At 37.5% G+C, this 13,191-nt stretch overlaps 1 protein-coding gene across 1 annotated transcript in view; it reads left to right on the plus strand.

The window, feature by feature from the left end:
* Nucleotides 1-13,191, plus strand: part of SOX6 (SRY (sex determining region Y)-box 6) — a gene marked incomplete at its 5' end in the record, with an annotated part of 92,924 nt that overhangs the window by 59,618 nt on the left and 20,115 nt on the right. The window contains one exon of the mRNA XM_008947113.1: nt 6,029-6,137. Coding sequence (XP_008945361.1) covers nt 6,029-6,137 — 109 coding nt within the window. The remainder of the gene's footprint in view (nt 1-6,028; nt 6,138-13,191) is intronic.

Genomic DNA, 13,191 nt, shown 5'->3' on the forward strand with positions numbered 1-13,191 from the left:
ATGGAAGCCAGTTTAGGCTTGCCAGTCAGGCAAAGAAATTTTATTGTAAATTCCCCATTATCTGCTTCTAATCTCTCACTTTTCATTTATAACTTAAGATGGAATAATATATTTAAAAGGGGACCTAGCAGCTTTTCCCTCCCCATATCTTCTCAAGCAAGCTCTCTGCTTTGAGGCACTGTACCATAACACAACTGTGTAGTCTGTGGCAGGGATGCTGGTCCATGCTATATGTTCAACATGCAAAGATAGTACTAGAAGAACATGAGCAACACAGGGGCCTCCAAAAACTGCACGGTAGTATGTTGTGCTGAAAATTCACTGAACTGTGCTTCTTTGGTTCCTGAGATCGTTGAATTCAGGTATTCCACTTACATAAAGTAAGGTCAGGTTGTGTCAACATCGTAGAGCTCATCATATCTTTCATTTGTGCAATCTGTAAATCAGTGGTTGAAAAATAAACACTTTGTAGCTTGTAATATCTTAAAATGCCAGCATTCCTATAAGAAGTCTGCCTGCTTTGCTAAATTAATTTCTCTGGTGTCTGGGAGCAACTCCTGCTTCTGTGATGCTGAGAAGAAGTTCTAGATATTCACCACGGCTCTGCAAAACCAAAGGCCTTGCTTTTAATTGTAACAATAATGCCACTATTACGTTTATCTGCTTCGCCATCCAAGGAATTCCAGCAGTTGCGTGCCTGCACACCAGTAGAATGATTGACATTGTTGTAATAAGGTTAATGTTTAAACTTCCAACCCATAATAACTAAAATATCCAGAGATAAGGCTGAAAGTCAATTTGTAATTATCCCTGCTGTGCCAAGATGTTGCAAAAGATTCTAAGTGGAGGGTAATTTAACTTTTCAGTCCCAGCCATTAAAAAGTAGTAAGACGAAGGTGAAAAACTTGGGATGTTTGTATCTTTATTTTCCAATAGGGGAAAAAAAATAGGATTTTCAAGTCCTCTTTATTCAAACTGGGAATAATTTTCTCTGTGTTCTGCTGAAAATGTCCTTTTTATGTTTCGTATATAGTAAGTTGTTTGCCTGTTGTTTACTGACCATGGCATATGACTGGAATAGATCACAGTTAGAAAATAAGCTACTAGAACATCGAGTATGGAATAATTCATTTGAAATACATTTCATACTTAAACACAACATGTGATAATTGTTTGTAGTCATTCTAAGTAACGTGCTGTCCTCAGAAGAAATAATATCCCTTCAGTCACATGCTCTGTGGCTTCCGTGAATGACCCGTATTAATTCAGTTTCTAGAGACTGGCTCTTTAGATTAATGTTGGTAACTGCTTCCATGCTAGTCTGTTGAAATGAAGGGCATTACATCATTGTCCAAACACGTCTACTTAAATAAAAAGTATTTGTTTGCAAAAAAATATATATTTTAAATCTTTTACACAACGATCAGTGTGCATGCCATTTTCCATTTCAGACTAAGCATACATTTCAGATGTGGAAAAAGCAAGCATGCTGAAATAATTTGAGGCATGGGTATAGTCGGATCAGCCTTGGTAATCCAGGAGGGAGGGGTGCCCAGTGTATTATTACATTTCGTATATTATTTTTCAAGAGATGGATGCAATCAGTCATCTTCTCGCATATGGTTTGAAAAAAAAATTGTCTTGCTGGCAAGTAAACTGTTATTTAAGTACACAATCCACGGTACTACAGAAACAGTTTTGCCAAACTTGTCCAAGTATTCTCACATCCTTAAAGATGGTATAAATATCATTTATAGCAAGCCGTTTACTTCAGACTATATGGAATGCCTTCCTGCTCCCCTGATCTAAGTGTCCCAGTTTGCATTATGGCCTTTATTGCTTCTGTTTGATGGAGTGATCAGTAAAAATTTAATGCCACTATAAAATAATAAAAATGTCATTAATTTACCACGGATCTTGGATGCAGTGGTTGTAAAGTTACATTAATAAACAGAATATTTTTTACAACAAAAAGCATTGTTACGTGGGAACATATAAATAACACACATAAATTTAAGAGCAATTTTACTGTTAGCACACACATTATTATGGAATAGCCAATAAGTGTATAAAACATAGTATATAAAATTTTATGAAAATATACTGTGCACATCAAAAATTCAGCTTTTATCTAAGTGCAGAGAAAAGCCATTATTGTGTGCTTACTGTTTCATTGCTGTTCTTTCACGAGATCACAATTTTATATTTGTTTCTAGTCATTTGAAGTTTGCAGCCGTTTCAGAAGTAGGGGCTGCTTCCTTGTCCTTTACTCCTTGCCTCACTAAATCATTCTTCTACCTTCCACACATGAAGAAAGAATTGATACTTTCTGCCAGAACACGACGGAAAAGTTGCTAATTTAATGCAAAGCTAAAAATAATGCCAAAGGGGTGGAAAGGCTTGCTCGGCGACTCTGGCAATAAGGGATAACTATCTAGCAGTCTATCTGTCATCACTGGGGCTGCTCCATCACTGACTGTGATAATATGTGAAGATGATGGATGCCACAGCCTTGTGGCTCATAACATTTAACATTCATCAGCTCTCACTAACGGGGGCTTTATAATTTAAATATCTTTATTTAATATGCAACATCTACCTCATACATCATAATTTCAAAGCACTTAGAGAACCAACAGTCCTGCAAGACAGTTGAGCAGACTTTAATTTTTTCAATAACTTTTACGTTTTCTGCATGTTTGTGACTGACAATGCATAAATAAGTGCCTAATCATATCACAGAATGGATAATTAAGATTTGGCTCCCAAGAAGAATCTCTTTTTTTTTTTTTTCTCTTCCTTTCCTCATTTTAAAGAAGTTATTATTTTTACTGTGTGTTCAACATACAGAGAAGCACAAAGGGTCTGAATTGCACTGGGAAGAGCTTTCAGGTTTCTAGTGTAAACTCCAATTGACTTTGTTGATTTAGTCATGAGAAAGGGTTGTCAGTGTCATGTCCTAACCCTTTCTCCTGAAATTTAAATGGGAACACTTAATGTGACTATACAGCGTAAGCTCCATACCCAGTAAAAAATATTCAGTTCAAAACAGAGGTCCAAAATGTTTTTTCATGGGGAAAAAAAACACCTGCACTCTCCATAGCTGTGCACTTTATTACAAACTCATCAAAATTTTCTATTAATCTAGATTAAGGAGGTAGCAATTTATCCAGTAGTCGATGTACACATGTGCAAATATAAGACACGTGAAGGGAACGTATTTGTGAGTGCAGCTATGCATAATTTACTTGTAATGAAGGTCCATCTTTGTTCATATAGGAGTATTAGGTACAGAATCAGTCTTCCTCTCAGTCCTTGCTCATACTAGGAGAAAAGTGTACTTTTAAAGGATTCTTAATGCAAGTAACTATTCTCTGTGTGATGAATTCAAGATGGGAGGAAAGACATGAAAATAGATTGGAGCCTAGCGGGATGCTTTTCTCCTCTAATAATGAATTTCATACAAATTTATTGTATTCCATGGAATTGTAAATTATCTACTAGATTAAAACTTTATTAGTATTGAGGAACTTCTTTTCTGCTTTTTAAAGTTGTCTGAATTTGTCTAAAACCAATGCAAATACTGAAAAACAGAAAAAAAGAATTACAATCACTGTGAAGATTATTTTCAGTAAAAAAAAGCAAGCAAAAGAAAAAGCCCTTCAGAGACTTCAGTGTAGCTAGTTTTGTTACAGCATTCTATGAATTAGGAGATGGGGATTATGAAATAACTATAAATACATCTTTGGTTAACATGAGCAGGTATTTCTCTGATGTAAGGGCTTTCATTTTACTGTTCCGGAACCTTATCATGTAATTTTCCCTTTTCTCCTTCCATGTCAAAATATTGATATTCTTTCAGAAATTTTCTTTCCTTCTTCTACACCACCCCCACCTCCCTGCCTTTTTTTTTTTTTTACCAGCATATTTTCTGGAAAAACCAAAGAGACTGAATGACTAGAAAGATATTCCAAATGTTCATATTGATATGTAACAGGGTCTGTTGATTTCTATAGCAGAAAGGTATTTCTCCTTCTTCTGAAACACACTTAAAGGCTGTTCTTCCAAGAATACTGCAGGTGCTGTATTAACATAAGAAAAAGCTTTTAGCACAAATATTTTCGAAGAGACAATCTACGTGCCAAAAGGTGTTTTCTTAGTACAGATTTTTGTTTTTATCTCAACTGCAAATCAGCCCTTATCAACGGAACGCAGAATCCTTGACAAACTTATTTTTTATTCTGTCTACCCATAAAACAGATCCCATCCTGATGATTCAGGTGTACTCTTACATTGCACAACACCTTTCAGGACAACGTTGGGCCTCCAGTGTTGCAGTGCTGTTCTGCAGTCACATTGCATTTAAACTCTTCCTTTTCTTCTGAGTTTCTTTGTATATCTGAGCTCCTTCATCAACTACAGATTTTACAGAAGAAAATAAGAAGTTAACAAAAAATATAGAATGCAGAATATTTTTTTTGACAACTGGAAGATTCTGAGGAACTTTTAGAAATGCAGTTAGTACCTGAAATGCCTCAGCTGCGTGTTGTGACAAAGCCAGTGTCAAGTTATGCTCTCTTGTCTTCCTTGGCAAATTAAACACAAAATAATTTTAAAAATCCATGGCTGAAGGAATCAAATGAGGAATCAAAAGAATTCCTCAGTTGTTGGCATGGTGGGGTTTTATTACTGAAAGATAATAGAAAAATAATCAAATGGAAAGCAGAAGTATTTAGGGGTGGAGGAAATGAGGAGTCAAAGCTATGAAATATGTTTTGTCCTTAAGAACGTTTCCAAGTTTCTGTATTTCAGGAGGGAAACTCCTAACGTTTTCTTCTTCTGTCTAGCATGCACAGCACAGAAATAGGTCATTGAACAATAGACTGAACAGCAATCAGCACTCTACTTCTGCATAATGCATTAAGTATAACATGGAGAAACTGTTCATAGAGCTGAAAGCTGGTATTTCATGTCTGCAAATTCAAGCTGACATGACATTTAATATTGTTTCATAGTAATGAACAACAAGGTTTCGTTCATTCACAAGTATAACATAATGCCAAGTTTAGTCTGAAGAGGTAACAACAAGGCAAGAGGGAAAACATGCTATGTTCCTTCAAATGAGAACACTAAATTAATGATAACCATTGAACGCTTTGCTACTGATACACAGTACTACAGAGACTGCTCTTGGGAGACAGTGTTACACTGTCATTTACAGTGCCCTGGTCCAGTAGACTGAGGAGCTGGGTTAACACAAAATACCTTTCAGTTTCTGCTTTCCAGTTCCAGGTTTCCTATGGAGGTCTCCAGGTCTCCAAAGCACTCTGTTTTTCTAGGAGTGTGCATTCTTTCCCCACCCCCCCACCTTTTTTTTTTTTTTTTTTTTAAATTCAAAAAAATCTCCTTAGGTTCCCTTTCCACTGAGGTACAATTTAAATTCCTAGACAAAGTAATAATATCAGTCCTGTCATCTATTATTCCTTACTTCAAATACTTGTCTTTGAAAACTTCTTGCATAAAATTCAGACTTGTGTTTTCTCAGAGGTATGAATGCAAACTTAAATCTCTTGGTAGGGAAAAAGTGCTTTTTCCATTAAATTAGCAGTATCTTTTAATACAAACTCTTATTTCAACTTCTGAATTTTCATGTCTCTCAAATGTTGATTGTCTTTTCCAGTTTAAGTTAGAAAATAAGTGGAAAGAAAAAATGAGCAGCATTGATCAGCACTGTTTGCTGCCAAGAGTGTTTTGTATTTGCATGTACAATCATTTATGCGTGATGGCAGTGCAGATCAAAATAATCTCAAAGTTTCTGTGTCTGTTTCACATTTAAATCTGATTTTCGTAGATGCAAACATTCCTAATCTGTAAAAAAATTGTCCCTGAATTAAAATTCTAACTAAATGCACTCATTATTTATTCAGAGTTTAGAAATAAGGCATGTATCAATGCATACACACATGCACAGGCATATAATGAGAAGTAGCCTACATGGAGCATTAAGACTACTTCTGTTCTTTTCCAGGAAAGAACAAGGTTTGAAAATTTAGGCCCACAGTTAACAGGGAAACCCAATGAAGATGGAAAACTGGGGCCTGGTGTCATCGATCTTACAAGACCAGAAGATGCAGAAGGTGAGTTCTAATTCTGACTGCGGGTGGCTGAACAACACTTCACAGAATGGTGCAGCTGAAATGCTGCCAGTGTCATAACTACTGCCTAGCTTACAGCCCAGGGAACACTCAAATGACTTCTGTGTGCTTTTGGGAGATTGTAGTAGGTCCATGGCAAAGGGCAGTTGCATGAAAGGACTATATAACCCTCTAGGCCCTTCAGCAGTGCAGCTGTTTTGATAAATTGATTGATAAAATTATCTCAGCAAGGCAGTGTATACATATCTATTTTCTTCCACCAGTTCTTCAGGATTCAGCAGCTTTGAAGAAAGTTAGAGCTCTTTAAGAAGTCTACCCATCAATGTACTTGCAAACTATTCAAGATATAACAAGCACAATGTTCCTGACAGGCAGCTGTCAAATGATAATGGAAAAATATTCCACATCTTCTATACAAAAATGTTTTTCTCATTCTATAAACCTTCAGTGCCTTTGCATTAATTTCAGTGTGGGTGCTATGTATCAGGCACAGTGGAAATCAGTGTTTATCAAGACTGAGCTTAGTCTCTAGCAGGGTTACCATGCGTGCTGTGGAAGTGGAGGCCACTGGCATCCTCTCTACTCCATGGTACATTAGAAGAGAACATGCAGACAGGTGGGAACTCTCCCAGTCACAGTAAGAGTAATGTACTATGCAGACAGAATGTTATGCAACATTTTGCCAACAAATTTACTTTTTGTAAAAGTAAACAGCTTACTTCTGTTCCATCATAATTTTGCTCTTTTTCAACCTCACGAGTTCTAGTTAGGCCACTATTCTTGAGAAAAGGTTAAAACATCTCCAAATTTTTCCATTAATACCCAAACACCTGACAAGTTCAAAATTTGCTTTTTTTATTGGATCAAAAGAATGTAGGTAAAAAATAACTTTCAGACAAGTGTTTTGTGGTGATTGGGTTTTTTTTCTAGGAAAAAAAAGGACTTTGGAGATACATGGACTTTCAAAAACACTTGTTGACTAATCAGTTATTTATAAACTGCTTTATAAAGGTATTTCCATCCTGCAGCAGCTTCTCATATTTCAACATGTTGAAGAATAAGTTTTTCTTCAGTTGGGGTAAAAAGTTGCAACAGAATACTTACAGATACACAGTTACTGGTTCATATGACATTCAAGCCCCTGACAACTTTCCTGCTTTAGCTCTTTTCCTTCAATTCATCCTTTATCTTCCCAGTGTCCTTAATTTAGTATCTTGATACACCTTGTGGTACTGACAGCCCCTCCTGTTACTGGATAGTGCAGAACGAAGTTTTGACATATATATGTAACCCAAGCCACGGTGATGTGTGCCAGTTGAGGGACAGTGTACACGTCTCTCTAGAGCTAGTGGGGCAGTTTGAGGCATGGTGAGTGGTCACATGGGAAATATGAGTTCATGAATGGATTCAGATTTCCAGACTTTGTTTAGCAGCCAAGAGATATCTCTGGAAAAGAGGTGCTGGGTGAATACTTCTGCTGAGCTCAAAAAAAAAATGTTGGCGGGGGTTCAAAACTGAGTTGCTTATTTGTCCTTCTAGTTGTAGACAAGGTGAATTTAGAGATTATCTGAATATTAGAACAGACATTCAAAATATCACCCAAGTTTTGCCCCTCACCTTTGGCAAGCTAGGTAAGAGATGACACTTCTAGCAAGGCATCATTTAGAGTGGAAGTCAGCTTAAAACAGTGCTGCTGAAACATCATCAGTTAAACTGTGGCCTCTGCAGGCTCTGTTCATCTTTGAGAATATTAACACTTCTAATTGTCATGAAACGATTACAGATCTTTCTGGGTTTGCCAGGTCACAAGTTTTTTATATGTTGTTACTTTGTGCTTTTATACACGCCTGTTTCAGCACCGGGTTACTGAGAAACTTGACAACTTATTCTTTAGAATCATGGAATCGTTTATGTTGAAAAAGACCTTTAAGATCATCGAGTCCAACCATTAACCTAACACTGTCAAGTCCATCACTAAACCATGTCCCAAAGCACCACATTTATATGTCTCTTAAACACCTCTAGGGATGGTGACTAAGCCACTTCCTGGGGCAGCCTATTCTAAGGCTTGACAACCCTTTTGGGGAAGAAACTTTTCCTAATATCCAATTTAAACCCCCTCTGACACAACTTGAGGCCATTGTCTCCTGTCCTATAACTTGTTACTTGGGAGAAATAGTAACACCCACCCCACTCCAACCTCCTTTCATGTAGTTGTAGAGAGTGATAAGGTCTCCCCTGAGTCTCCTTTTCTCCACTCTAAGCAGCCCCAAATCTCTCAGCTGCTCCTCATAAGATGTGTGATGTGTGCTCTAGAACCTTGACCAGCTTCACTGCTCTTCTTTGGCCTCCTCTAAGAAGAGAGCCTTGTTGCATTTTAGCATGTTGCCAAGGTCTCAGTCTCAATTGAATGTTAAAGGTTCCTAATAGCCACAGTCATATTCTTCAAAGTCTTTGTTTGTTTTCATGCCTTTCTTTCTGTTTTGTCATTGTTACTTACTTTTAGTATTTTTTTTTTTTTCAATTTTCTTTTAGATATCATTTGAGTGCTGGTTGCTGTAGACATCCTTAGATAATTGTGTTTTGTTGTGTGCTTTTATACAAATAACAGAGTTGTATAGAAAATAAAGATTTCTGAAGTAATATCAGTACAGTTGTGACAGAGTGAGTGTATGGCTGTTAGGTCTGTCAGATGGTTTTACATCACCAGAATTTTAGAACTTCAGAATTATAAAATTTAATGTATTTAGAGAAGATATATTGACTATTTGCAGAGGGCTTTTTCTGGGGGTAGGAAAGTGCTGTAACAGATTTATTCCTGAGCCAAGGACTCCAAATTTAGTGCCACTGCTGGCCATATCTGGGGAAAGTGCAGTTTGGGCTGCATCCTGATCCCCCAGCTGATATGGACTAAGGGGGCTACGGAGCTGCAGTTCCACTCTCCACCTACCTGCACATGTGTTTCCATAGGAAACTAGAGTTTGCAGAGACATGCTAAATATCTGTCTCATCCCAGCAGGCTGCTGAGATAGACCAAATCTGGGAAGTGTTCCTGGTTCCCATAGATTTGACACAGTCTTTAAGGTTCAAGTAATTTGTTATAAGAAATATAACCAGACTTCTGTGTTTCATGGAATGCCTTTGTGATAGAATCTAGCAGTGGTTTCTCTCTACTCCTTGTATCTTTTCTATAACATATGGCAGTGATCTGAGTTTGACAGGACCAGAGTCATGTTTTCCTTTAATTTTAGGAGTGCTTGTGGTACTGGCTCATTAATCAGAAGCTGAAGCTACACGTATATTTTTTTTGAATCATGAATTATAAGACAAGTCTTGAGATTCTTTAAATTTAGCTCTATGCAATTATAAGACAAACATAAAAGGATACTGCAGAATGACTTCTAAGACTTCTTGTCCCTGCCTAGTGTGTGAAACCTTTTGTAAGATTAATGGTAACTAGATGTACTTTCAGAGATGATCTAGGATATGAACTCATATTCAAAGCTTGTGTCAGTGACCTAACTGCCATCTGAATGGAGGCCTGACAATCATCAACAAGAGTTCTATATTAAATATGACATAAGCCAACATCTCTGTTACTTCCTTAGTCACCAGCAGGTCTGAGCTATCTGTGTTAAAAATCGTGCTCAAGCTGTATTCAAAAACATTGCTACTGACTGTGACACCACTGATGAATAATCCACAGCTATTAGACTTATATAATTGTCTGGAAATCCCAGTTGTCATGTCAAAATATATGATACATTTGTAGCTAGCAAAATTCAAAAACATGATTTGAAAGCCTCATAAATGTTCAGGACTGGTATGCAAAACTATAAACAGGCACTTATAGAACTAAACAAGGTTGGGTTTTTTTCTTCCAAACATCATCATTTTAAAGGAAACATCATTCTTTCTGTAGGCGGCTTCATAATTCTGAACATTTGAGACTGTCAGTACTGAAATGTAGCTAACTGGCATGGACATGCCAAGACAGCTTTGAACCTCACCGTTTTTGAACGTCTCACATACAACATTTGACCAGAGTGTGTAGAATACAGTCAGAAGCCATAGGTGAACTCCCATTTCAGCTTCAGGTGGGGGAACCTGAAGCATTCAGTTCTTAGTTATCTTAGAATATTGGATGATCTGAATGTGGGGTTTTTTTGTTTAAGTTCTAAAAAAAGATATTCCTTCTACAGATGCTCACTTTTGGTGACAGAGCTGCTTATTTTGAATCTTATAATGTGCTCTGTGTGTATGGATCTTGTGCTTGTGCAATGTGCTCCGTGTTTATGGATCCTTCTGTTTTTGCGGTTGTGGTCAACTGCTTTAGAAATTTGTAGGAAGTATGTTAAGATTTTGGTTTATAGTAGATAGGAATCTACAGAACAGACCTAACATTCCTGTTGACAATTACTGATTTTACCTTAGCTCAGGTTGCAGTGTGGTTTTCTTCAGCAGTCTGTCAGGGATTCAAATTCCATCAAGATCTGATCTTTGTTCCTGCCAAAGACTTGGATCTGTTAAAATATAGTTTTCTTGATTGGATCCTGTGCTTAGGGCAAAAACATCTGAATGTTATTGTTTTGTCACTGCCTTGCTGTGTGATTTTGTGAAAGAGCAATAACTTCTCTGTGTCCTGTTTTCCCAAGAGAAAAATCAGATGCACTGTGAAGATAAATTCATTTTTATAAAGCAAATGGAAACAGATTAAAATGCTGTGTTAGTACTTAACATTTAGTTCCATATTCATTTGTGTTAATATATTAGGATCAGGGTTAAAATATGAGTTAAAATATTTGGCCTCACAGTTTGCAATTTGGGAAAAGATACACAAAAACTTTTTCTTCTGATTCATACTTTGATGTTTTCTTTTGTTCTATTTATCATGCGATAATTTTCTTGACCCTGTAAACTTTGTGTTTAACATTTGCTGCTTCTTCATTTGGCACTAATCTAATAGTGTGTGCTAAGCATGGACCATAGTTCTGAGGACAGGTACGTGCCTGCTAGTTTAGATAAAAAGAATTTTAAATAACGTGATGGGATCTGTCTGTCCACTTTATCTGCATCTATGTATTTTATTAACTCTTGGCATAGGATTGGAACCAACCCCTCTTCTTAAATTCATTGACTTAGTGTCTGTGTCCTCCCTTCCACTGCCTGCTATCTCTTACTTTATTTTGTAAATTCCTTGGTTTAAAGATTGTGGTTTTCTATACACCAGGTCACTGTTTGAGTTTAAGCCTTATCTGTTTGGTCATGGTATCTTTGACTATGCTCCAAGTAGGGCTGAATGCAAGCCAGTTGAGGACTGTGAGCTGCACAACCATTGGTAATTGGCTGATTCCAGTAGTAAGCCCTAGTTTAATCTTATTAATTCTACTTCGAATATGCACAGGTTTTGGTCTGGACCTGAACCCAAGCTTGGAGGAGCACAAGCTTGTCTTTCATTTTCAAAGAACATAATTTTATTCAGCAGTAAGCTTAAGAACCTGGTTCTGCAGCATTTCAGATGGTGGATTTGCTAAGTCAATGCATTGGTTAGGATTTGTGGCAGTTCACAGTAGTCTGTTTTTTTTATGTCCATAAAATGAGCACTTCCCATTCATATTTGACTTGGGCTAGCCACATTGCAAAGCATGTTGTAGGTCAGTGGGAGATTGTACCTGCCCAAAGGCAAGGGAAATTGAATGGCAGAGAAGGAACAAATTGGTGCTGGGCATCATCACAGATTTAACCAATTGTCAGAGCATGGTGAACAACGAGTGGTCGCAATGGCAGGAGCAGCAGTGAATGTGGGATCATGTGGAGGAGAGGAATGAGCTAACTGGAGAAAGACAGGGAGTCTTTGCAATGTGGAAGGTAATTTCTTGGCTGTGCGAGGAGAAATATAAGAAAAAGGAACTACAAAGGGAGCACAAAGCTCATAACTAAGGGTGGGGAGAAACTGTCACCTTGCCCAGCTCCAAATTTTCGTCCTCTCTGATGATAGAGCAGACATCATGACAAGTGCCTGGGTTTTGCAAATCTGTTAAGTAATAAAATCAGATCAACACTGCCTCAAAGGAGTACCTCTACCATATACTCAAAGCCTTAACTTTTTAGATATGCCCAATAGTAAATAATTGCTTACACAAAGGGTGACACAGTTCCTTCTTAACTCAAAAAAGAAAGGTTGACTTTGAGCAGCTGAAGAGGTAGGCAAAAAGGAACCATACATTTGCAGGCAAGCTGCCATATAACCTTGGCAGGCTGCCAACACAATCCAAACCTGTGAGGTAACTTGTTTAACACCCTCCTATGCAGAGGTGTAAACAGCAGGTAGTACATGCATGACAAAGCATCACCTACTTTTGTGACAGTGCTGCATAAATACTGGAGGAAAGAATGCCTCTGCCCGCCAGTATTTGTCGCACATAAATATTTGCAATAGTTGCTATGGCAGTTGAGAGAGGAAAGATGAAAATCAGAAAACAGTGAAAGCTGTCTGAAAACAAAGAAGTGTTTCCAGAGAGAATGCAGTAAGCTCAAGTATGGGAATTTTTATTGCCCTGAATTCTTGTTATATGTCTTTGATTTTAAAAAATCCCATAAGGGTACCTTTATTATTTAAAGATAAAATAACTTATTACCTTGGTTAATTAGACCAGATGCTAAAAGGTGGCCTTCATTAATTGTGGTTGCCATTTTTAACACCCGTGAATCTATTTGTGTCTGATACTTGAGTGATACACTTAAATTTTCCAGAATAACTCCTAACAGATATGGAATCTGGGAGAAGGTACTTAGGCACAGTATTTCAGATGAGATTCAGTGCCTCAGCCCTGGAGTAACTCAGTGTCTGCAAACATCATCAGAATTAGATGTTCTGCCTGTAAGAGCCACCTCGTCACTTTCCTGATGGCAACCACTTCATGAATCTCATCCCCATAACATTTTACAGGGGGAACTCCCACTTTGAATACTGAAAAATCTGAGCAGTGGGTGTGTGGACTGATCTTCCCATGGCATTGAAACTTACTCTAAGGAA

The sequence above is a fragment of the Merops nubicus genome, unplaced genomic scaffold, assembly GCF_000691845.1.
Source record: "Merops nubicus isolate BGI_N331 unplaced genomic scaffold, ASM69184v1 scaffold3499, whole genome shotgun sequence".
Taxonomy (NCBI): Eukaryota; Metazoa; Chordata; class Aves; order Coraciiformes; family Meropidae; genus Merops; species Merops nubicus.